At 45.9% G+C, this 25,832-nt stretch overlaps 1 protein-coding gene across 4 annotated transcripts in view; it reads right to left on the reverse strand.

Annotated features, from left to right (window-relative positions):
• Positions 1 to 25,832, reverse strand: part of LOC134356953 (plexin-A1-like) — a 462,148-nt gene that overhangs the window by 210,200 nt on the left and 226,116 nt on the right. For 3 of the 4 annotated variants that reach the window (XM_063068230.1, XM_063068229.1, XM_063068231.1), the window contains exons 5-7: positions 25,550 to 25,650; positions 11,175 to 11,298; positions 7,282 to 7,435 (exon numbers count right to left, since the gene is read on the reverse strand). In XM_063068230.1, the coding sequence (XP_062924300.1) occupies positions 7,282 to 7,435; positions 11,175 to 11,298; positions 25,550 to 25,650 (379 nt within the window). Of the gene's footprint in view, positions 1 to 7,264; positions 7,436 to 11,174; positions 11,299 to 25,549; positions 25,651 to 25,832 lie in introns of those variants that run through there. The other variant, XM_063068232.1, reaches the window with a different exon arrangement.

A 25,832-nucleotide genomic window follows, 5' to 3' on the forward strand; every position in this document is an offset into this window, starting at 1 on the left:
TCTGTAGCACCAGCATAAGTTCAAAGGTCGGTGTTCACAGGCTGGGCTGAAGGGCCCATTTCTGAGCTCTCTGCCTCCATGACTACGGTTGCGTCAACTCCAGGAATGGGACTTTCTGTTGACAGAACGGATTACAGCCACCGCACAGTGAAAGGAATTCCACGAGACACTCCGAAATGCTGTAACCCTGCCTGACACATCGGATAATGGCAGCGCACAGTTCAGCAGTGGTCAGCGTTCTGTGTTGAAGCCAAATGTACTGGCAAGTTGGATCCATTTCACAAGCGTATCCCTGATGCCAGCTCCTGTGGGTTTGAAATAAATTCAGCGATGGCAAAGCAAAACAGAGAGTATTGTAACTGGTTGAATCATCTTCTGGTGTGGAGGGGCCACTGCACAGGAGCGGAAAAAGCTGCAGAAAGTTGCAAACTCAGACAGCTCCGCAATGGCCACTGGCCTCCTCAGCATCCATGACATTTTCAAAAGGACGCACCCATCATTAAGGAGCCCCATCACCCAGGACGTGCCCTCTTCTCATTGCTACCATCAGGGATGAGGTACAGGAGCCTGAAGACACACACTTAACGTTTTAGGAACAGCTTCTTCCTCACCACCATCAGATTTATGAATGTTCCATGAATTAATGTACACTATCTCACTTATTTTCTCCTTTTTGCGCTAAAAATAAATTCAAATTATATATATTTGTCATTGTAATTTTGTAATTTATAGCTTTTTAAATTATGCATTCACTTTCACTTTCAAGGACTCTTCATCTCATGATCTTGATATTTATTACTTATTTATTTATTATTATTATTTGCTTTTTTTTCTTTTGTAGTTGCACGATCTGTTGTCTTTTGTACATTGGTTGTTTGTCCACCCGGTTGGGTCAGTCAATCACTGATTCTATTCGAGTTCTTTGATTTACTGTCAACGCCTGCAAGAAAATGAAACTCAAGGTTGCATGTGGTGACGTATATGTACTTTGATAATAAACTTACTTCAAACCTTGTACTGTACTGCTGTTGTAAAATAACATATTTTACAACATATGTCAGTGGTATCCAACCTGATTCTGATTTGTAAGTGCTGAACCACAATTCCCACCAAACTTCTATGTCATGGATGGGTTGTCTCCTGGCTGGGTGCCTGCACCTTGGTCAACACTCAGGAAGCTCGACAGCATCCAGGAGGAAGCAGCCCATTTGACAGGCACCACACCACACCCATAAGACAGAGGAGCAGAACTAGGCCATTCAGCCCATCGAGTCTGCTCTGCCATACTATCATGGCTGATTTACTATCCCTCTCAACCCCATTCTCCTGACACCCTGACCAATCAAGAACCTATTACCCAAGTTTTAAATATGCCCAGTGACTTGGCCTCTATAGCCATCTGTAGCAAGAATTCCAACAGATTCATCACCCTCTGGCTAAAGAAATTCCACCCCCCCCCCACATTTCTTTTCTAAATGGACATCCCTCTATTTTGAGACTGTGCCCGCTGGTCCTGGACTCTCCGATTATAGTGAGCATCCTCTGCACCTCCACTGTATCTAGGCCTTTCAAAATTTGGTATGTTTCAATAAGATTCCCGCTCATTCTTATAAATTCCAGCGAGTACATGCCCAAAGCCATTCAGCGTTCCTCATATGTTAACCCTTTCATTCCCATATGAGATCATTCTCATAAACAGTCTGCTAAACCTTTTCAAGATAAGGGGCCCAAAACTGCTTGTAGTACTCCAAATGTGGACTTCCTTGCTTTTATATTCTCGCCACTTCAAAATGAATGTAACATTGCATTTGCCTTCCTGTAATCTGGAGCATGGGGTTGCACAGGGTGTCCATGGAGGGGTAGCACCACGGGTGAAGGGGCTTGTCATCTCCATTCTAAGGCAGCTCACCCACCTCTGGTCCTCACTGGACACTCAGCCCTCACCTATGGCTCCAAGCAGCTTTTTGCAAGCATCCCCCCGGTACACCAAGTCGATAGGTGGGCTTAACCTGGTGAGGGTGGTCAGTGACCTCATACCCCAGCGCGATAGGGACATGTCATTCTTCGGATGCGAACTCAGCTCCGTCAGACTGGGCAGGTGAGATCCAACGGCTAGGAAGGCAGTTCTGTAACACTCCGTGGAGAATGAAGGACATGACAAGATACAGAAGATGCCATGGTCATCCACTGCGCCAAGGAATGCCCCAGTTTGTGACGCTTGCTCGTACCACTTGACCCAGACTTCTGAGGTCGAGGGAGTGGAACTGCAATAGCTTTTCCACGTTACAAACTCTCCCACACAGGTTTCCTGTCATCGTCGGACATGACAGACAGTCAGTCACCATAATCTGGAACGACAAGCAACCTGCGGGATTGACAGGAATTGTCAACGTTTCGGATTACAATCCTACATCAGGACAGATGGAGGGTTCCTTAAACATGCAGAGTCATAGAACAATACACACAGGAACAGGCCCTTTGGCCCATCTAGTCCATACTGATCCGCTATCCTGCCGAGTTCAATCATGCACCATAACCCTCCATACCCCTCTCATCCAAACCTCTCTTAAATATTGCAAACGAACCCACATCCACCACTTCCACTGACAGTTCAGTTCATGCTTGTACCACTCTGAGTGATGAGTTTTCCCTCCGGTTCCCCTTAAACATTTCACTCTTAGCCTTTGACCTAACCTCAGTAGAAAAAGCCTGCTTGCATTTCCTCTCTCTATGTCCCTCATAGTTTTGGATACAATTGTATATAATTTATCAATAAATCATTGAAGCTGATTCAAATGTTTTAATTAAATTTATTAAGCTTTAATACTTAAAAATATATTTAAAGCAAATTAAACTGCATTTAAAAGTCAAAAACTCTTTCACAGCAACAAATTGTCAGGAGAATATTGGGCCAATGCAAATTCGTTTTTGCCTCAAATCTCTTAATACCTCTGATTCAAATTCCCATCAGAGTTTAATTAATAATTAATCAGGCATCATTTGAGAATTATTTCTCTTACTTCCTGTGTTTCCTAATTACGCTTCTAAAAAGTCTGTTTCAGATTCTAAAGCTCCCCGTCCTGATGTGATGGCCCTCTTGTCAGCTCGTCAGTCTGATGTCATCAGTTTTAATGCCGGCCCAGATAGATTGAAAAGGCAGGACGTCAGGACCGGAGGCAGGGTTCGGGCCGAATCCCTCACATCCCGCCATGTTCACTCTTCCCTCCGCGGCACTGAGGCTGCGAGACTGCTCCGGCTGCTCCGCGCTTCGGGTCTGCGAGCTTCACAACGACTGGCCCCACTGCGTGGTGAACTGAGACCTACTCCAACCGCTCCAGGGATTCGGCTCTATGGACTCAGTTTGCTTTGGAAAGCTGTTGCTTGCTTCTGTTGTTTGCATGACTTGTGTTTATTCTCTCTTTCTCTGCGCAATGGGTAGTACTCTTTTTTTAAAGTTGGGTTCTTTTGGGTTTCTTGCTTTGTGGCTGCCCGTGAGCAGACTAATCTCAAGGTTGTATAATTTATACACACTTTGATAATAAATGTACTTTGAATTCATTTAGTTGAATAAACGTTGGAACCTGGTGACCTGATTATTTTCTCTTTCTCTCTCTCTCTCTCTCTCTCTCCTCCCCACCCCCCGCAGTCCCAGTGCCAGTAACCGCGAGCTCTATCACTGCACAGACAAAATTAAACCCAAACACGCACCAACGGGGACTCAGTACTAACCCCTCCCCCCCCCGCCCAAACCCTTGGATCGGTCAACATCTGCAAGGATCATTTTCTGTTCTCAACTCTCATTCCCCAGAGCACAAGCAGAAAAGAGCGGAACAAGCTCACAGGAACATCTGGAACACATCTGTGGCGACGCTTGCAACTATTTTTTTTCCCTTAACTTTATTTTTGTGTAAATATTCCACCCCTCCTCCCTATCCAGACCATAACATGTACTTATGTAACTCGCAAGGCTCCTCAAAGAGCTCAAAGTTTACATATGGCCTTAGCTGAGATATAAATTTGATTTCTTTCAGCAAAAGCTCATAATTCAATTGAAGGCCAAGGACATTCTCCTTTGGCTCTTCTCTCTCTCTCTCTCTTTCTCTCTCTCTCCATGTGTCACGACATCCAAGGCAACACCCAGATTTTGCTGGTGAGTATACACACAGTGGTCACTTTATTAGGAACCTCCAAGAACTAATGAAGAGGCCACTGAGTGTACTGTATGTTCGTGGTCGTGCTGCTGTAACCCATCCACTTCAAGGTTTAACGTGTGCGATCAGATGCCCTTCCGCACACCACTGCTGTAACGTGTGGTTATCTGAGTTACTGTCACCTTCCTGTCAGCTTGAACCAGCCTGGCCGTTCTCCTCTGACCTCTCTCATTAACAAGGTGTTCTCACCCACAGAACTGCCACTCACTGGGCGTTTTTTGCAGCATTCTCTGTAAACTGTAGAGACTGTTGTGTGTCAAAAACCCCAGCTCAGTAGCTTCTGAGATACTCAAACCACCCCATCTGGCACCAACAATCATCCCACAGTCAAAGTCACTTAGATCGCCTTTCTTCCGCATTCTGATGTTTGGTCGGAACAATAACTGAGCTTCTTGACCATGTCTGCATGCTTTTATGCATTGAGTTGCTGCCACATGATTGGCTGATTAGGTATTTGCATTAACGAGCCAGTGTATCTAATAAAGTGGCTACTCAGTGTTCTTCCCTCATAAACATCTCACAGAGGCAACAACCAACTTTTCTCAGTCCAGCCTCTGAGGCATCCAAAAAAGTGGACGATGAGAGCAGCTGTTACTTTGTTTTATACTCTCGGATGGGTCTGGCATTAATAAACTGCGTCAGGTTTGGCCCAGCTGCTCATCCTCGCCATGTGAAAGAGAGAGCTGAGGATTCAATTCTCTCACAAGACCAAAAGACATAGGAGCAGAATTAGGCCATCAACTCTAGCAAGCACAGGCCGGGAGCCATCAAACGCTCCCCATACGTTAACTCATTCATTCCCTGAATCATTCTCGTGAACTTTCTCTGAACCCTCTCCAGGACATCCTTTCTGAGGTTTGTTCGTTATGAGCCATGTCGTATGACATGGGCGATCATGGTCTTTCCATGACCATGATTGTTCTTGACAAATTTTTCTACAGAAGTGGTTTACAACTTCCTTCTGCTGGGCAGTGTCTTTACATGACGGGTGACCCCAACCATTATCAATACTCTTCAGAGATGGTCTACCTGCCATCAGCGGTTGCATAACTAGGACTTATCAGGGTATAGAGCCCAAAACTGCTCAGAATACACCAAATGTAGTCTGACCAATGCTTTATAGAGCCTCAGCATTACATCTTGTCCCTTTTTGTCAGGAGTAACAGAGCTTTTATCCAGTATAAAAGAACAGTAAAAGTTTTAAGCACCCTAGCCTCTATGTATATAGCTTCCCACTCCTTCCCCTCTCCCTTCCCCAACCATGACTCTCTTCTCCCTGCCCCCTTCCCATTCTCAGTCCACAATAGAGACCCATATCATAACCGGGTTTATCATCACTCACATATGTCATGAAATTTGTTTTATTTTGTGTGTGTCAGCAGTACAATGTAATACATTACATCACTACAGGATATATATGTGCCTAAGACTTTCATAGTACTGTATTTCCACATCAAAGGCCGGAAACATTCAATGTTGGTGCGATATGGAAGTTCTTAGCTTCTAGGATAATAACTGCAATTTTCCCCATGGGAAGTTGAATATTGAAATAGAAGGGTTAACACATAACAAGAGTTTGATGGCTTTCAGCTGGTACTCGCTGGAGTTTAAAAAAATGATGGAGGATCTCATTGAAACCTACCAAGTACTGAAAGGCCAAGATAGAGTGGAAGAGGAGTGGCTGATTCCTATAGTGCGGGATTCTAGGACCAAAGGACACAGCCTCAGAATACAAGGACGTCCCCTTAGAACAGAATTTCTTTAGCCGGAGGGTGGTGAATCTGTGGAATTCATTGCCACAGATGGCAGTTGAGGCCAAGTTAATGGGTATATTTAAAGCGGAAGTTGATATGTTCTTGATTAGTCAGGGGATCAAAGGTTTTGGGAAGAAGGTAGGAGAATAGGGTCAAGATGGTAAGTAAATCAGACATGATTGAATGCCAGAGCAGATTTGATTGGCAGATTGGCCTAATACTGCTCTAATGCCTCTAGTCTTATGGTCTAAGTACAATTCTTTGTCTCTTCCCAACATCCAAAGTCCCAAACAGTTTTCCCCATTGAATCACCCATTCACTTGCAGCTCTTCTAGACCACAGAATATCATTAACAAACAATCTTTTCCAGACCAGAGAACAACATCAACAAACAATCTTTTCCAGACCAGTGTACAATAACAACAAACAATCTCTTCCAGTCCAGAGTACTGGATTAACAAATCTTTTCCAGACCAGTGTACAATAACAACAAACAAACTTTTCCAGACCAGTGTACAATATCAACAAACAATCTTTTCCACACTAGTATATGACATCCAGTTATGGCTGTTTTTCACTTCAAGAAAACAAGGGTTTAGGGCCCTGCAAGTTTTATTTCTTTCCTTTTCGTGCTGGGGTGAGTCGATGTCTTTTCTTCCATCGACACCCATGGCCTTTCCATATTTAATGGCTATCTGGAGTAAACAAATATTAGAGTTGTATTGTTCATGCACACTTTGACAATAAAATGAATCTCTGAAACAATCTTCTCCAGACTAGTGTACCACCACATCAACAAACAAACTGCTGGAGGAACTCAGCAGGTCAAGCAACCTCGGTGGGAGGACAGGAATTGCCAATGCTTTGGTTGAAAACCCTCGATCAGATACTGGCTGATCCACTGACTAGTCTACTGCGCCAGATTCCAGCATCAGCAGTCTCCCTTAGTCAGATTCTGAAACAGATTTACCTATCACCTGAATATTGAAATATATAGTGAGAGGCATCATTTGCCTTAACAACCAACAGAACCTTGAGATGTGCGGGAGGAGCAGACCGTAAATGTCAAAACACTTTCCGGTGCCACACAGCATGCCCACCAAGCTTGGCAGAACAACGCAGAACACAGCAAAATAAAACACAACAGGCATCAAAACCACAACAGCTAAACAAGTCCAATTCCTCCCTCCCGCCCCACCACAGGAATTACCACAACTGTGCTCACAGTGTGGTGTCTGGATGCTGGAGACACCAAGTGCAGAATGGGGGGTGGGGGGGGGGGGCACATCATCTTTCTGTTCATAAAGGTGACCTACCCTGGCCCTTGGTGATAGGAATGATGTCCTTGGCAGAAGGAGAGCGACAGTAGATCCGGCCATCCATGATCCGACCCTCTGTCTCCGTGAAGTCTTCAAAGGAACAGTTGACTCCGGTGGAAAGGTCGGGAACATTGCGGGTTTGTAGAATTAACTGCGGGGGAATGGAAGGGAGGGAGGAAAGAGGGAGGAGGAAAGAGGAGGGGGAGGAGGAAAGGGGAGGGGGAAGGGGAAGGGGAGGGGGAAGGGGAGGGGGAGGGGGAGGGGGAGAGTGAAGGGGGAGAGGGAGACAGATAGATGATCACTCAGCTTGGTAGGACATTTGAAATACACATTACCATAACACCATAAGACGGTTAGATATAGGAGCAGAATTAGGCCACTCAGCCTATCGAATTTGCTCCACCATTCAATCTTGGCAGATTTGTTATCACTCTCAACCCCATTCTTCTGCCTTTTCCCTGTCACCCTTGATGACTTGCTAATCAAGAAGCTATCAACCTCTGTTTTAAAAATACCCAATGACTTCACTTTCACAGCTGTCTGTGGCAATGAATTCGACAGGTTCACCACTCTCTGGCTAAAGAAATTCCTCCTCATCTCCATTCTAATGGGATGTCCTAGTATTCTGCTGCTGTGCCCACTGGTTCTAGACCCCCCCAGAATTGGAAATATCCTCTCCATATCTCTCTATGTCCTCTCTATCAAATCATTTCAATAGTCCGGTGCTCCCGATGTGGCCTTTTATATATTGGTGAGACCCGACGCAGACTGGGAGACCGCTTTGCTGAACATCTACGCTCTGTCCGCCAGAGAAAGCAGGATCTCCCAGGGGCCACACATTTTAATTCCACATCCCATTCCCATTCTGACATGTCTATCCACGGCCTCCTCTACTGTAAAGATGAAGCCACACTCAGGTTGGAGGAACAACACCTTATATTCCGTCTGGGTAGCCTCCAACCTGATGGCATGAACATCGACTTCTCTAACTTCCGCTAAGGCCCCACCTCCCCCTCGTACCCCATCTGTTACTCATTTTTATGCACACATTCTTTCTCTCACTCTCCTTTTTCTCCCTCTGTCCCTCTGAATATACCTCTTGCCCATCCTCTGGGTCCCCCCCCCCTTGTCTTTCTTCCCGGACCTCCTGTCCCATGATCCTCTCGTATCCCTTTTGCCTATCACCTGTCCAGCTCTTGGCTCCATCCCTCCCCCTCCTGTCTTCTCCTATCATTTTGCATCTCCCCCTCCCCCTCCAGCTTTCAAATCCCTTACTCACTCTTCCTTCAGTTAGTCCTGACGAAGGGTCTCGGCCTGAAACATCGACTGCGCCTCTTCCTATAGATGCTGCCTGACCTGCTGCGTTCACCAGCAACTTTGATGTATGTTGCTCTCATTTCAATATTGAATAGGTTTCACTGAGATCCCACCTCATTCTTTTAAACTCCAGCGAGTACTGGCCCAGAGAAATCAAATGTTCCTCATATCTTTCATTCCTGAGATCATTCTTGTCAACCTCCTGTGGGCTCTCTCCAATGAAGCCCCTTAAAAGGCTGAGAGATTGTAAGGGTTGATGTTTAGTGGGGCCTGGGTCCTCCTGTACACCAACCTCTACAGGTTAAACAGTAATGTTTTGACTCTGGTCTGCTGTGCAGTGAGACCAGCGAGGGAGAGGCAGGAAAGGTTTGCCGGGCAGGATTCGTTAGGCCTGCAACAGAGCTGAGTGAACAGTTTCAGAGTACGTTGTCCTGAGGCTCCCCTTCCCTCCCTTGCACTAACAATCCCTGTGCCAGAAGAATGAAACAAGCAGATTCTGCCTGGCTAATTCCAAGAGGTCACGCCCCAGCTGCTGGTGTGCCAGATCCCCAGCCAATTCCCATCAACACTTTGTTGGTCCATACAAATATTCCAGACTAACTTTGGATTTCTGCCCTGAACCATTCTGGCTTCATTGAATTCACAGTTCAAATACACACATACTTCAAATCATCAAATATACTCTCCTTGCGCATTAGGAAAAGGATTAGGTGCACATTGTTTAAGTTAACAGGCTACCACATCAAGATATATGGGTTTAAATCCAGAGCAGACTGGAACCCATAAAATCTCACCAGGCTCATCATTTGCCCTTGAGGGAACAAATCTGCTGCCCTTGCTCATTCTGAACTGTATGTGACACCAGACCCTCAAATATGGTTGGCTGTTAACTACCTCTTCAGTCCAGGGGCAATGAGTGTCCTCTCAGACCAGAGCCCTCAAAATAGAGGGGCATCCTTTTAGAACGGAGATGAGGAGAAATTTTTTTAGCCAGAGAGTGGATGAATCTGTAGAAATTGTTGCCACAGGTGGCTGTGGAGGCCAGGTCATTGGTATATATAAGGCAGAGATTGATAGATTCTTGATTAATCAGGGCATGAAGGGGGAAGACAGGAGACTGGGGCTGAGAGGAAATGGATCAGCCATGATGAAATGGGTCAAATGGCCTAATTCTGCTCCTACATCTAATAGATTGGAGTGTAAATGCTGATGTCATTCCATTAATTAAAGAAAGGAACTTAATTCCCAACCAACCAATATAGATGCCATGGCCAAGAGAGCTCAGCAATGCCTTTATTGACCCGCGCCAACTTTTAGCGACGCACCATAGGAAGCATCCTATCCAGATGTGTCACAGATAGGGCAACAGCTCTGTCTGTGACTACAAGAAACTACTGAGGGCTGTGGACACTATTTGTTACCGGGCCACCACATCAAGATATACGGGTTCAAATCCAACCAGCCAGATGGGGACCCCATGAAACTCACATCACATGGACTAGCCTCAATCTTCGTCTCACTGCCTCGGTAAAGAAGCCAGCATAATCAAAGACCCCACCCACCCCGGGCATTTTCTCTTCTCCCCCCTCCCTGCTGAAAGCACGTATTACCAGGCTCAAGGGCAGCTCGATCCCACTGCGATAAATCTATTGAGGGGTACGATGGACTCTCGCCCTCACAATCTACCTGCTTATGAACTTGCACCTTACTGTCTGCCTGGACTGCACTTTCTCTGTAACTGTTGGACTTCATTTTGCATTCTGTTCCTGTTTTATTGAAGTGCATGTGAATTGATTTGCTCTGTAGGAACCATACGAATGACGAGTTTGGTACTGTACCTCAGTCCATGTCGTATGACATGGGCCCTCATGCTCCTTTGACCATGATTGCTCTTGGCAAATTTTTCTACAGAAGTGGTTTGCCATTGCCTTCTTCTGGGCAGTGTCTTTACAAGACGGGTGACCCCAGCCATTATCAATACTCTTCAGAGATTGTCTGCCTGGCATCAGTGGTCGCATAACCATGACTTGTGATATGCACCAGTAGCTCATATGACCATCCACCACCCACTCCCATGGCTTCATATGACCCTGATCGGGGGCTAAACAGGTACCTTGCCCAAGAGTGATCTGCAGGCTACCAGAGGGAAGGAGCAACTTCCACCTCCTTTGGTAGAGACGTATCTCCAACCCACCACTCTATATTATTGTCACATGCACCTCAGTAATAAACCAGTTTCAATTCCTCTACTACCAACAAGCTCTTGGGAAGCTCCCTTCCCCACCTTCGCTGTCAATTCTGTCCTGACATGGAATTATCTCACTGGCCCTTCATTATCGCTGGGTCAAAATCCGGGAGCTCCCTCCCCAACCCGCTGTTGGGAGCACCTTCGCCAGAAGGACTGCTGTGGTTCAAGGTCGTGGCTCACCCCAAGGGGCAGTTAGGCATGGACAATTAGTGATGCCCTTCCTTGAGATAACCAGCTCCCAGTAAGAAAAACAAAACAGAAGCATACAGATACAAACTCCACCCCCCCCCACACACAATATCAAACGCCACACAGTCTCACTCACCAGGACCTCAGAGGTGGTGACGGAGATGTTCCGAGGCTGCACACTCAGCTGGACGCACTGACGCAGGTTGGAGGCAAAGCGTTGGTACTCGTTCGCCCGGTCACATTTGTCCTTCCGGGAGCAGCTGTGGGGAGCAACAGGGTCAACGATCAGATTCAGATTTCACCATCACGTGGGCATCGCAACATACAGTGAAACGTGTCGCTTGTGTTAACAGCCAACACAACCTAAAGGTGTGCGGGGGGCGGGGGGGGGCGCAGCCCGTAGGTGTCGCCACACATCCAGCACCAGCATAGCCTGCCCACAGTGTTCAGCAGAACAACACAAACAACAGCAGTAGAACAGTGCTACATGACTCAATGAGGCAGCAGAACAAGCCGCTGTCCCATCCTCCCTCCGCCCCCCACACACACACACACACTCTGAACTTCCTATACCCAATCGGTGGCAACATCATGCAGTGGACAGAGCCACTGCCTCACAGCGCCGGGGTGCTGGGTTCAATCTTGACCTTGGACACTCTGTGTGTTTGGAGTGTGTACGCTCTCCCCGTGACTGCATGCGTTTGCCCTGGGTATTCCACTTTCCTCCCACACTCCAAAGGCGTGAGGGTCAATTGGCTCATTGGCTGTGGTAAGTGACCTCGAGTGCAGGTCAGGCGATGGAAGTGTGGAGGAAATAAAGTAAAAATGATCTACGTAAGGTTTGACACTTGGACAGGTTCATGGAGAGGAGAAGTTTCGAAAGTTACGGGCCACATTGGGGCTAGCTTGGGTGAGCACCTTGGTCTCAGCATCAACTAGCTGGGCCAAAGGGAGTTTTTGTATTGTATGACTCTATGACTCTATGACTCTGGGTGGTGGATGGTCAGCACAGCTTTGACAGGCCAAACGGCCAGTTTCTGTGCAACAGGGCACAATGAGATGCTTATTGGATGCCGCTATTAGAGTCATGAGCAACTTGTTCCACTACCCAACCCCATGATAATTAATGTACTTTGAAATTTGATTCTGCATCTCAGTTTGACTGTAGAATCCTCTGCCTCCGGCATTCAACCACACCAATCCCCTTTTCTACAGCAGCTACCATTAATTATCACCAGGCCTTAAGTGAATAAGTACATCACAGGGCCTCCTTTGGAGACTCTTTTCTTCAAGGAATTTAATTCAGAAAATGAAGCAGCAACCAAGTGAACAGTCCTAGGAAATCCCAGCCTCATAATGCCGGCCTATCATGTCTCAGATTGTGAACTCTGTCACCTCTACCCAAACAGTCCTATTCTTTATTATAAACCATTTAAATTTGGGAATCAATACATAAAGTATTTTCCCGAGACCACACATGGAGCAAAGGGAGACGATGAAGAAGGCTAGGCAATAAATTCAAAGTCACTGCATTGCTAAGGTCGTAGGTCAGATGCTTCTCCTGTTACTATGGGGGAGACAACAGGGTGGAAATGCGGAGTGAGTTTGAAGGGATTATTTTTGTTTCACATGGATGAGAAAGGGTTGTTTTTTTCCAAACCAAAATCAGGACAAAAGACAGAATTTTGTAAGGTGCAGACATAAACAAGACAGGTCAACTTGTTTCACAGGAGTAGGCCAAGAAATTGGCAGAGTAGTGGTTAAGTGTAACGCTATTACAATGCCAGTGATCCAGATTCAATTCACCTGCTGCAGTGAGGAGTTCATACATTTTCCCCAAGATCACATGGCTTTCCTCTGGTGCTCCAGTTTCCTCCCAGATTCGAAAGATGTATGGGTTAGGAGGCTAATTGATCACATGGGTATAATTGGTCACATGGGTATAATTGGTCACATGGGTATATTTGGTCAGATGGGTATAATTGGTCACATGGGTATATTTGGTCAGATGGGTATAATTGGTCATATGGGTATAATTGGTCACATGGGTATAATGGGTCACATGGGTGTAACTGTCCAGGGTGGGCTCATTGGCCATGCTAAATAAAGATAAAAATATAATGCACCAACAGGCCATTCAGCCTGGCTGGTGTCTACACTCCATACAAGGTTTCCTGACTGATGAAGGGTCTCAATCCAAAACATTGCCTGTACATTTCTCTCCACAGATGGTGCCTGAGTCAACGAGTTCCTCAAGCTTTTTGTGCACGTTGCCCAAGCCTCTTCCTTTTCACCTTTCTTTCAACAATCCATCTTCATATCATTTTATTCCCTTCCCCTGCAGCTTCCCTCAAATGCATTAACACTTCTCAGCTCCATGAGAATGCTGACTGGACTGCCATTTCCTCGAAGTGGCAATGACCAATGTACTGGAGATTCATTTATATTGGAGGAGGAGGTACTGGTATTGAAGTCATTTACAAGCAGAACCATCAATCCCTTTAAGCCTACCACATTGGGGACCTGTTCCAACTTTCTTCTTCTGTGTAAAAAGACTGACCTCTGAAATTCCACCTATACTTTCATCCAAACACTTTAAAGTTATGCCCTCTCATATTAGCCATTTCTACATGCAAAAAAGGCTCTTGCTGTCCACTCGATCTATGCCTCTTATTAACTGGTACATTTGTGACATGCTCTCTTCTCACTGCTGGCATCAGAAAGAAGCTACAGGAGCCTCAGGACTCATACCACCAGATCTAGGAACAGTTATTACCCCTTAACCATCAGTCTCTTGAACTAAAGGGGACAATTTCACTCAACTTCACCTGCCTCATCACTGAAATGTTCCCACAACCTATGGACTCACTTCCAGGGCTCTTCATCTCATGTTGTTGATAGTTATTGCTTATTTATCTATTATTATTCTTCATTTCTGTTTGTACTCGCACAGTTTGCTGTCTTCTGCACTCTAATTGGATGCCCAAATTGGTCTTTCATTGATTCTGTTATGATTATTATTCTATAGAGTTATTGAGAAAATGAATCTCAGGGTTATATATGGTGATGTATATGTACTTTGATAATAAATTTACTTTGAACTTTGAACGGTAAAAGAGCAACATACATCGATCAGGTCACCACTCTGCATCTCCCATATCGAGGGAAAACAAACCAAGCTTATCACGTCTCTCCTTATCACCAAAATGCTCCAGTTCTCAAGCAGATGAACCCTGGGGTGCTGTCATCATCACACAGTTGGGATTAACCCCACAACTTTCTCAGGAAGACAAAGGCTATCACCGAACCTCAAGTCACAGCGCTAAGCAGTATTACATCCATATTGGACTGTCTCAGTACTTTTATATTTGTGTGCTGTAGCACTTACTTTTTATTCGCAGTTATTTTGTAAATAACACTATTCTTTTGCACCTCTGGTGCGATGCTAATTGCATTTCATTGGCTTTGTACCCGTACTCGGCACAATGACAATAAAGTTGAATCTAATCTAATATCTATACCAGTCATGGAGGTGCCTGTCTCTGTCCAGCCAGCCGAAATGCGTGGCTTCAACCTGGCAGAATAAATCCTTGGAAGTTCTTGGAATGCCACATGGTCCTACTATAGAACAGTACAGGTCCTTTGGTCAACGACCTGTGCTGGTCTATATAAACCTACTGCACAATCAATCTAACGTTCCCTTCTACATAGTCCATAAACCTCTCTCTAATTTTTTAACATCCATGTGCCTATCTAAGAGTCTCTTAAACATACTGCGCAAAAGTCTTAAGCAAACATATATATAGCCAGGGTGCCTAAAACTTTTGCACAGTACTGTAGTGATTTTATGTATTGCACTGTACTGCTGCCGCAGAAAAAAACAACAAATTTCATGACATATGTGAGTGATGATAAACCTGATTCTGATCTGGGTCTCTATTGTGGACTGAGAGTGGGAAGGGGGCAGGGACAGTGGAATCATGGTTGGGAAAGGGGGAATGGAGTGGGGAGGGACATTCTGTAATGATCAGTAAACCAATTGTTTGGAATCAAATGACCTTGCCTGGTGTCTCAATGCTAGGTATGTCTGCCCCTGTGCTACCCTCTGCCTCTGGCACTGCTGCTTTGCCACCTGTCCCACACCGCTCCAGTCGTGCTCCATCATCACCATTCCCAACTTCCCTTGCTCCCGGCAGATTTACAAACTCTCTGTCCGCTCCACGTTGACAAATACTGTACTGTGCAAAGTCTCTGGCACCCTAGCTACAAGTATATCCTGCATGTGTGCCTAGGACCTTCACACAATATTGCATCAGCCTCTACCGCCACCACATTGCAGGCACCCAGAACTCTCTGAATCAAAAACATCACTGCTCAATTCCCCTTAAACTCTGAAACTGGCAATTAGCACTCCGGGAAAAAGGCACCAGCAGTCCATTCTATCTGTGGCTCTTATCACCTTTATACACCCCTATCAAGTCAACTCTCACCCGACTTCACTCCAAAGAGGAAAGCCAACCTATCGTCATAAGACATGTTCTCTAGTCCAGGTAGCATCTAGTAAATCTCCTCTGTACGCTCTCTAAAGCTCGACATCTTTCCTGTAATGAGGTGACCAAAACTGAACACAACAGTCCAAGTGTGATCCAACCAGGCCTAGTAGTGTGATCTACACACCCAGCAATCTGTGTAAAAAACCTACCACAACTTTCTCCAACCACCTTGAAAATATACACTTCTGCATTAGCCATTTCCACCCTGGGATAATGTCTCTGACTGTCCGCTCTACAAGTGCCTCTTATCATATTGTACACCTCTATCAGCCGCCTCTCATTCTCTGCTTCAGAGAGAAAAGCTCTAGCTTTCCTCAAAACACATGCTCTCTAATCCAGGCAGCGTCCGGATAAATCTCCTCTGTACCCTCTCGAAAGTTTCCACATCACTTGCATCGACCTAGTCTATGGTACAAGGGGGATGTCAGAGGTAAGTTTTTCCACACAGAGAGTGGTGGGTGCATGGAATGCACTGTTAGCTAAGGTGGTAGAGGCGGATACAATAGGGCCTTTTAAGACTCTTAGATAGATACGTGGAGCTTAGAAAAATAGAGAGCTATGTGGTAGGGAAATTCTAGGCAGCTTCTAGAGGAGGCTACATGGTCAGTACAACATTGTGGGCTGAAGGGCCTGTAACATTGCTGTAGATTTTCTGTGTTCTCTGTTAACTCCTTGTAATCTCCTACACTGAAATTCCAATGCTCCAACCAACTCCCGAAAATGTTAGTGTGTATAATCGTTCTGGAGTAAATAATTGATAGTCGACTCCTGTCTAAGCAGACACAATCCTTTTTAAAACCAAGGCACATGATATTAAGGCATGTCGAGATCTGTACAGCTATTGAAAAAGCAATGTCACCTTGTTTAAACAGAGAAACAGTGGAAACTAAATAATTAATGTTCCGATTTAAATAATCACAGTCTAAGCTAGAGATCACTATGAAGACGGGTGATCAAACACCGCAGCTACTTTCTCTACACAAATCCAAAGCCTGGTTCTGCACCCAGTGGCCACTTTATTAGGTACACCTGCTCGTTAATGCAAATATTTAATCAGCCAAACATGTGGCAGAAACAAAATGCATAAAAGCAAGCAGACATGGTCAGTTATTGTTCAGACCAAACATTAGAATGGGGAAGAAATGCGATCTAAGTGACTAACCGTGGAATGGTTGTTGGTGTCAGACAGGAAGGTTTGATTACCTCAGAAACTGCCGATCTCCTGGGATTTTCACGCACCACAGTCTCTAGAGTTCACAGAGAATGGTGCAAAACAACAAAAGCATCCAGTGAGCAACAGCTCTGCGGGGGAAAAAAGCATCTTGTTGATGAGAGAGATCGGTGGAGAATAGCCAGACTGGATGCTGTAAGAGCATCTCGGAACACCCAGCACATTAAACCTTCAAGTGGATGGGCTACTGCAGGAGACCATGAGCAGACATTCAGTGGCCACTTTACTGGGTACAGGAGCTATCGTATGGAGTGTAAAGCAGGACTCTCAAGATTTTCTCAGATTTCACCGCTGCTGTGAATCAGGAGATAAGCAGGAGGGGAACTTCATAAGGACTGCAAAAGTAATTGCATTTCTAGACAGGGGTATATTGACTGGACAACTTGCTTGTCAATCAATCACACTGCTATAAAGGGCTACGTGTGACAGGACGTGCATCATTTGAATGCAACTTTTCTTGGTTCTCTGCAATTCTGCAGAATTGCCTCTGATTATATTAGAACAGGTAGAATTTGTCTTTCCCTCTCTAAAGCAATTGACTTTTTCTTCCACTGTGGTGTTTGCTTTGAATAAAATCATAAGAGCCTAAGACATAGGAGCAGAATTAGGCCATTCAGCCCATCGAGTCTGCTCACCATTCCATCAAGTCTGATTTATTATCCCTCTCAATCCCATTTACCTGCCTTCTCCACATGACCTTCAACACTATGACTAAACAACAACCTATTAGACTCTGCTTTAAATATACCCAAAGACTTGGTCTCCACAGCTGTCTGTGGCAATGAATTCCACAGATTCATCACCCCCTGGCTGAAGGAATACCTCTTCATCTCCATTCTAAAGGGATGTGCCTCCATTTTGAGGCTGTGCCCTTTGGTCCCAGACCCCTCCTCTGAAGGAAACATCTTCTCCACATCCACTCTACGTAGGCCAGGAGATCTTAACCTGGGGTCCATGGACTCCTTGCTTAATGGCATTGGTCCATGGCATGAAAAAGGTTGGGAACTCCTGATCCAAGCCTTCCAATATTCGATGTTTCAACAAGGTCACTCCCCATTCTTCGAAACTCCAGCGAGTACAAGCCTACAGCCACCAAGTGCTCCTCATAATTTAATCCTACCATTCCCAGGGTCATTCCCGTGAACCTCCTGTGGACCCTCTCCAATGGCAGCACATCCTGCCTAAGATGAGGGGCCCAAAACTGCTCACAATATTCCAGTGCAGACTGACCAATGCCTTATAAAGCCTCGTCTTGTCATCCTTAAGGTCTACCAAGCTTCAACTCATCAGAATTCTTCTCCTTTTGCTCCAGAAACTTTTACTTTAGAGATGCAATGAACTCAAAATCATAGTCATAGTGTCATAGAGAGATACAGCATAGAGATATTCCCTTCAGTGGGTAGTCTCTCTGCCCAGTGAAGCAGTGGAGGCTACCTCAGTAAATATAGTTAAGACAAGGTTGGATAGGTTTGCATAGTAGGGGAATTAAGGGTTATGGGGAAAAGCCAGGTAGATGCAGTTAAGTCCATGGCCAGATCAGCCATGATCTTATTGAATGATCTTATTCAACGGGACAGATGGCCTACTTCTGTTCCTATTTCACAGGCTCTTATGTTCAGCCATCGAGTCCTTGCAATTATCAATCACCATTTACATCATTCCAACATTAAACCCATTTTATTCTCCTAATATTCTCATTCAACCTACTCCCTAACTCATCTATTCCTCTCAATTATTTGATAAACTTTTCTCAGATCACCCCGCAGCCTCTGAATGCCCCTGAGAAAGTAACCCATCCCAAGTTTGTTCAACCTCTCTTTATAGTTAATAGTCTCCAACCCCAGCATCATCTTGGTAGAACCCTTCTGTGTCCACTTGAAAGCCTCAACATCCTTCCCATAATGGGAATCAGAATTATTATCACTGACATACAGTACTGTGCAAAAGTCTTAGGCAAATACATATAACTAGGGTGCCTAAGACTTCTGCACAGTACTGCAGTAATTTTATGTATTTCACCATACTGTTGCCACAAAAAAAAACTAATTTCATGACCTGAGTGAGTGATGATAAATCTGATTCTGATATTGGTCTCTATCATGGACTGAGAGCGGGAAGGGGGCAGGGAGAGGGGAATCGTGGTTGGGAAAAGGGGAAGGGAGAGAGGAGGGAGCAGGAAGCACCAGAGAGACATTCTGTAATGATCAATAAACCAATTGTTTTTGAATCGAATGACTTGGCCAGGTGTCTCAGGGCTGGGTGTGTCTGCACCCGCCCCATCCTCCACACCTGGCACTCCTTCTCTGCCACCTGTCTCAGACCCTCCCACAATGCTCCACCCTCACCATTCCCAACATCCTTTGCTCCCGCCAGATTTACAAACTCGCTCTCCACTCCACATTGACAAATACAGTACTGAGCAAAACCTCTGCAATATATACGTGCCTAAGACTTTTTCATGTAACATATACAATAAATTACAATACCAACTATATATGCTGTATGTAAATAGTGAGGTGGTGTTCATAGGTTCAGTGACCATTCAGAAAGCCTCGCCTAAAACTTTAACTATGTGTCTTCAGGCTCCTATACCCTCTTTGCTATTAGTAACGAGAAGAGGGCATGTCCTGGATGGTGACCAGAGATGCACACCACACCTCAAAGTGTGGGTGGCCTAACCAAAGTTTCACACAGCTGCAATGTGACTTTCCAACTTTTATACTCAGCGCCCGACCAGTGAAGGCCTACCTGTTGTATGCATTCTTTACCACCCCATTCCCTTACCTTACCACTTTCAGAGAGCTATGAAAGCTTTCGGAATGGCAGGCGGTGACCAGTGGGGTACCGCAGGGTTCAGTGCTGGGACCGCAGCTGTTTACAATATATATTAGTGATTTAGATGAGGGAATTAAAAGTAACATTAGCAAATTTGCCGATGACACAAAGCTGGGTGGCAGTGTGAAATGTGAGGAGGATGTTATGAGAATGCAGGGTGACTTGGACAGGCTGGGTGAGTGGGTAGGTGCATGGCAGATGCAGTTTAACATGGATAAATGTGAGGTTATCCACTTTGCTGGTAAGAACGGGAAGGCAGATTATTATCTAAATGGAGTCAAGTTAGGAAAAGGGGAAGCACAATGAGATCTAGGTGTTCTTGTACATCAGTCACTGAAAGCAAGCATGCAAGTACAGCAGGCATTGAAGAAAGCTAAGGCATGCTGGCCTTCATAACAAGCGGAATTGAGTATAAGAGCAAAGAGGTCCTGCTGCAGCTGTACAGGGCCCTGGTGAGACCACACCTGGAGTACTGTGTGCAGTTTTGTTCTCCAAATTTGAGGAAGGACATTCTTGTTATTGAGGGAGTGCAGCGTAGGTTCACAAGGTTAATTCCCGGGATGGTGGGACTGTCATATGTTGAAAGATTGGAGCCACTGGGCTTGTATACTCTGGAGTTTAGAAGGCTGAGAGGGAATCTTATTGAAACATATAAGATTATTAAGGGATTGGACACGCTGGAGGCAGGAAGCATGTTCCCGCTGATGGGAGAGTCCAGAACCAGAGGCCACAGTTTAAGAATAAGGGGTAGGCCATTTAGAATGGAGTTGAGGAAAAACTTTTTCAGCCAGAGTGGTGGATATATGGAATGCTCTGCCCCAGAAGGCTGTGGAGGCCAAGTCTCTGGATGCTTTCAAGAAAGAGATGGATAGAGCTCTTAAAGATAGCGGAATCAAAGGTTACGGGGATAAGGCAGGAACTGGATACTGATTGTGGATGATCAGCCATGATCACAGTGAAGGGTGGTGCTGGCTCGAGGGGCTGAATGGCCTACTCCTGCACCTACTGTCTATGGACTTGCATCTTGAGGCCCATCTATCCGAACATGATACCTGCCACTTTCCTGAGGCAGCGGGAAGCTCTGATGGAATCAACGGAGGGGAGACGTTGATTATCAAGGTGACTACATACTCAAAAACACCTGTGCATAAGGTGCGTGACAAGGCTGATGCTGATTGCATGCTCAAAGCCCTGAACTTCGGCCTAAACCCTAGCAGCGTGGTAGCCTAGCACAATCACTTCAGCGCAGCTGCAGGATCGGGCTTCGACTCCTACCACTGCCTGCAAGGAGCTTGTGCATTCTCCCCACGATGGTGTGGGTTTCCTCCGGGTGCTCCGCTTTCCTCCCACATTCCGAAAAGACATGAGCGAGTGGCCAGCATGCTACGTTGGCGTCAGAAGTGTGGTGACACGCGCGGACTGCTCAGCGTAATCCTGGCGGGTTTCACCCCTCGGGGACAGAGGCAAGAAAAGGGTTATCTTTGAGGGCGAACATTTCAGCACGGTTGCTATTTGCATCCCATTTCTGGCAGACTTTTGATATGGAACGTGAAAACTTGCGAAGTGTGCATTCACAGTAATATATGGCAGGGTACAGGTATGCACCTGCTGCACTCCTGATTAAGCTATTTTGCTGCGAATAATAGCAGGAGGCCATTAACACACTGCATTTCATTTGGTCAGCAAAGAGGGGAAAAAAATGATAAGATTATTGTCATTTTCTATTTGCGAGCTGGACTGGGGCTTTGCAACATACAATTGCTCATCATGAACATCAGCATTCCTTCTCTCTATGGCAGGAGCGATACCTCGCTCTCCCTCGTTAGTGAGGGAGAGAGCCTGAGGCACACCAAAGTGTTAGGATGAGCAGCATTTTTTTCTGATGGTTTCTAGATCATGGTCTTTTTGGCAGCTTTGCTGTTGTCTGCATGGTGGGTGGTTGGGGGGGGGCTGATGGTTTTGCTGAGGCAAATGAGGGTAGGGTTGATGATTTTCTGCTGCTTGTGTTTGAGGGGAGAGAGGGCTTTGGGGTTCTAACATTTTTCTGTCATTCTTTCTTTGGGGTTTTTCTTCTGTTTTGTGGATGTCTGTGAAGAGTAAGAATTTCAGGTTGTATGCTGCATATATTCTTTGGTGTGAAATGATACCATTGAAGGGAAAATAAAACTGAGTATTTCATTAGTGTGTGGGCACGTGGTCAAGTGGTTAAGGCGCTCAACTAGCGACCTGTAGGTCATGGGTTCGAGCCCCAGCCGAGGCAGCGTGTTGTGTCCTTGAGCAAGGCAACTTAACCACACATTGCTCTGCGACAACACTGATGCCAAACACTGATGTATCGGCCCTTGGACAACATCGCTGTCGTGGAGAGGGGAGACTCACAGCATGGGCAACTGCCGGTCTTCCATACAACCTTGCCCAGGCCTGCACTCTGGAGAGTGAAGACTTTCCAGGCGCAGATCCATGGTCTCGCAAGACTAACGGATGCCTTATTTCATTAGTCGACTTCAAGGTGGCATGTGGGTCTATATCATTCCTATTGGCAAATCGTCAATTTAGGATAGAGAGGTGGAGAAATTTCAGAGAATGGTGAATAATTGAGTAATAGCTTTTGGAGCCAAGGGAACAGAATTATTGAGTTAAAGGTTGGCAAATGTTAAGGAGGTAATACTGTGGCTTTATAAGGCATGGGTCAGACCACACTTGGGAGTATTGTGAGCATTTTTGGGCCTCTTATCTAAGGAAGGATATTGGAGAGAGTCCAGAGGAGGTTCACAAGAATGATCCCAGGAATGAAAGGGTTAATGGCTGTGGAGCGTTTGGTGGCTCTGGGTTTGTACTCGCTGGAGTCTAGAATGAGAGGGGATCTCATTGGAACCTATCGAACGCTGAAAGACCTCGATAGAGTGGGTATGAAGAGGATGTTTCCAACACCGGGGGAGTCTAGGACCAGAGACGTGGCCTCAGATAAGAGGGGTTGAGAGGGATATTAAATCAGCCACATCAGAATGGCAGTGCAGACACGATGGGCTAAATTGCTTAAGCTGCTCCTATGTATTATGGTCTCATTACTTAGGATGTGGAAGGCTGCCAAGAGGTTGCAAGAGAATCTTACCAGGATGCCGCCTGGGTTAGAGGGTAGCTACTGTAAAGAGAGACTGGACAAACCTAGGTTGTTTTCTGTGAAGCGGTGAAGGCTGAGGGGAGACCTGATAGAGGTTTATAACGAGAGAGATCTTGAAGTCCATCTCCATAAATCCCTCTGAGTTGCCGTGCAAGTTGATAGGGTTATTAAGACCACAGGACATTGGAGCAGAATTAGGCCATTCAGCCCATTGTGTCTGCTCCGCCATTCCATCATGGCTGATCCCGGATCCCACTCAACCCCATACACCTGTCTTCTCACCATAACCTTTGATGCCCTGACCAATCAGGAAATGATCAACTTCCGCCTTAAATATACCCACGGACTTGGCCTCCACCACAGTCTGTGGCACAGCATTCCACAGATTTACTACTCTCTGGCTAAAAAAATACCTCCTTACCTCTGTTCTAAAAGGTCCCCCTCAATTTTGAGGCTGTGCCCTCTAGTTCTGGATACCCCAACCATAGGAAACATGCTCTCCACATCCACCCTATCTAGTCCTTTCAATATTCAATGAGATCCCCATGCATTCTTCTAAATTCCAGTGAGGACAGGCCCAAAGTTGAGTAACGCTCCTCATATGTTAACCGTTTCATTCTCAGAATCATCCTCGTGAACCTCCTCTGGACTCTCTCCAATGACAACACATCCATTCTGAGATAATGCTCCAAGTGCGGCCTATCCAGTGTCGTATAAAGCCTCAGCATTATCTCCTTGCTTTTAAATACTTTTCCCTTTGAAATAAATGCCAATGTTGCATTTGCCTTCTTTACTACAGACTCAAGCTGTAAATTAACCTTCTGTGAATCCTGCACAAGTACTCCTCTGCACCCCTACTATTTGAACCTTCTCCCCAGTTAGATAATAGTCCACACTATTGTCCCTTTTCCAAAATGTATTATCGCACCTTTCCCAACACTGTATACAAACTGCCACTTTTTTGCCCATTCTTCCAATTTGTTTGAGTTCTGCTGCAATCGCATTGTCGCATTGTTTCCTCAGCATTACCTACCCCTCCACCTATTTTCTTATCATCCACGAACTTTGCGTCAAAGCCATCAATTCCACTATGAAAAGTAGCACCCCCGAGTGTTGATCTTCATTAGTTCAGGGATTGTGTTCAAGAGGAGCAAGGTAATGCTGCAACTCTATAAAATCCTGATCAGACCACACTTGGAGTATTGCTTTCAGTTCTGGTCACCTCATTATAGGAAGTATATGCATGCTTTCGAGAGGGTGCAGAAGAGATTTATCAGGATGCTGCCTGGATTGGAGAGCAAGTCTACTGAAGATAGGTTAAGTGAGTTAGGTGCTTTTCTCTTTGGAGCAGAGGAGGATGAGAGGCGACTTGATAGAGGTTACAAGATGTTAGAAGGTTACAAGATGTCAAGAGGACAGGCAGAGACTTTCCACCAAATGGCTAACTTGAGGGTGAATAATTTTAAGTATAGGGGGCCAGACTCTTAGATAGGCACATGGATAATAGATAAATGGAGGGGGACTACGTGGGAGGGAGGAGTTAGATTGATCTCGTTATAGGTTAAAAAGTCAGCACAACATCATGGACTGAAAAGTCTGTAAGTGTTTTGTGTTCTATGACTGGGGTCGCTAACCTTTTTTGCACCGTGGACCGGTTTAATATTGACAATATCCTTGCAGACTGGCCGACCGGGGTAGGGGGTTGTTCAAGTAGGGTGAAACTCACCTCAACGTGTCTTTTACACTTAGGGTTACCAACCGTGCACATGCGCGTACCTGCCGATTTTTTCACACAAATCAGTTTTGGCTTAATCTTCCCGACTACACTGTACATACATTATTTCTTCTTTATATAGGCTGCGTATTTATCATATCATTCCTACTTTTACCATATGTTAGTGTTATTTTCGGTTTTATGTGTTATTTGCAATGATTTGGTAGGTTATTTTTTTGGGTCTGGGAATGCTCAATAATTTTCCCCATATAAGTTAATGGTAATTGCTTCTTCACTTTACGCCATTTCGACATGAGAGGTTTCATAGGAACGCTCTACCTTAGTGGGAAAAATACGGGACAAGGGCGGTCCCGTATGGGACAAACCAATTTAGCCCAATATACGGGATGTCCCAGCAAACACGGGACAGTTGGCAACCCTATGTTCAAGTTCAACAGTGCGTGACAGGGAATGAGGAAAGGTGCAGCCCACTCATATCGTTTCCTCGCGGCCGGGTAGCACATGCCTTGCGGCCCGGTGGTTGGGGACCGCTGTTCTGTGATGTATACAATTATGAGAGGTATGGATGGAGCGGGCAGCTGTTTTCCCACAGTGGGTGAGGAGAGAGAAGGGAGGAAGGAGGTAGGTGTGGGGATGTGGGGTGGAGGGAGGAGGAGTTAAAATGGGGCATGTAGCAATGGGGTGGAGGGGGGTGTCAGAGTGAGAAGGCGGGGAGTGAGGAGCGAGTTGCTGGAGGGAGTTAGAGGGAGGGGATATGGTGGCATGAGGGGATGACTGGTGAAATGATCTGGTGAGGGGGTGAGGGACGGGGTGAGAGGAAGAGGGGGCAGGGTGAGGGGGTGAGGGACAGGGGAAGGGGTGAGGGACAGTGGAAGGAATTGAGGGATGGGGAGGAGTTGAGGGACAGGGTGTGGACAAGGGAAAGGGAGGAGTTGAGAGACGGGGCAGGAGCTGAGGGTCGGGGGAAGCGTTGAGGATCAGGGGAAGGATTTGAGGGTCAGAGGGTGGAAAGGGGGCAGGAGCAGCCAGTACTTACACATTGTGCAGGACACACCAGCCGCAGTGGGGGTCCCTGGAGCCCAGACACAGTTCACAGCTCTCATACTGCTCACAGCTCTCCACTGGCACACGACTCACCTACACAGGCAAGAAACACCAGTCGTCATTAACCCAACCATCACCATAGCAACCCTGTCATTCCACCCCCTTTCTCGGGTTCAGGGGAGCTTCCGAAACCCTTCCCAACACATCACCCCACCCTCCAGGTGACTGACCTAATAGAACAGTACACACAAGAATAGGCCCTTGGCGTCCCACAG

The sequence above is a fragment of the Mobula hypostoma genome, chromosome 15, assembly GCF_963921235.1.
Source record: "Mobula hypostoma chromosome 15, sMobHyp1.1, whole genome shotgun sequence".
Lineage (NCBI taxonomy): Eukaryota > Metazoa > Chordata > Chondrichthyes > Myliobatiformes > Myliobatidae > Mobula > Mobula hypostoma.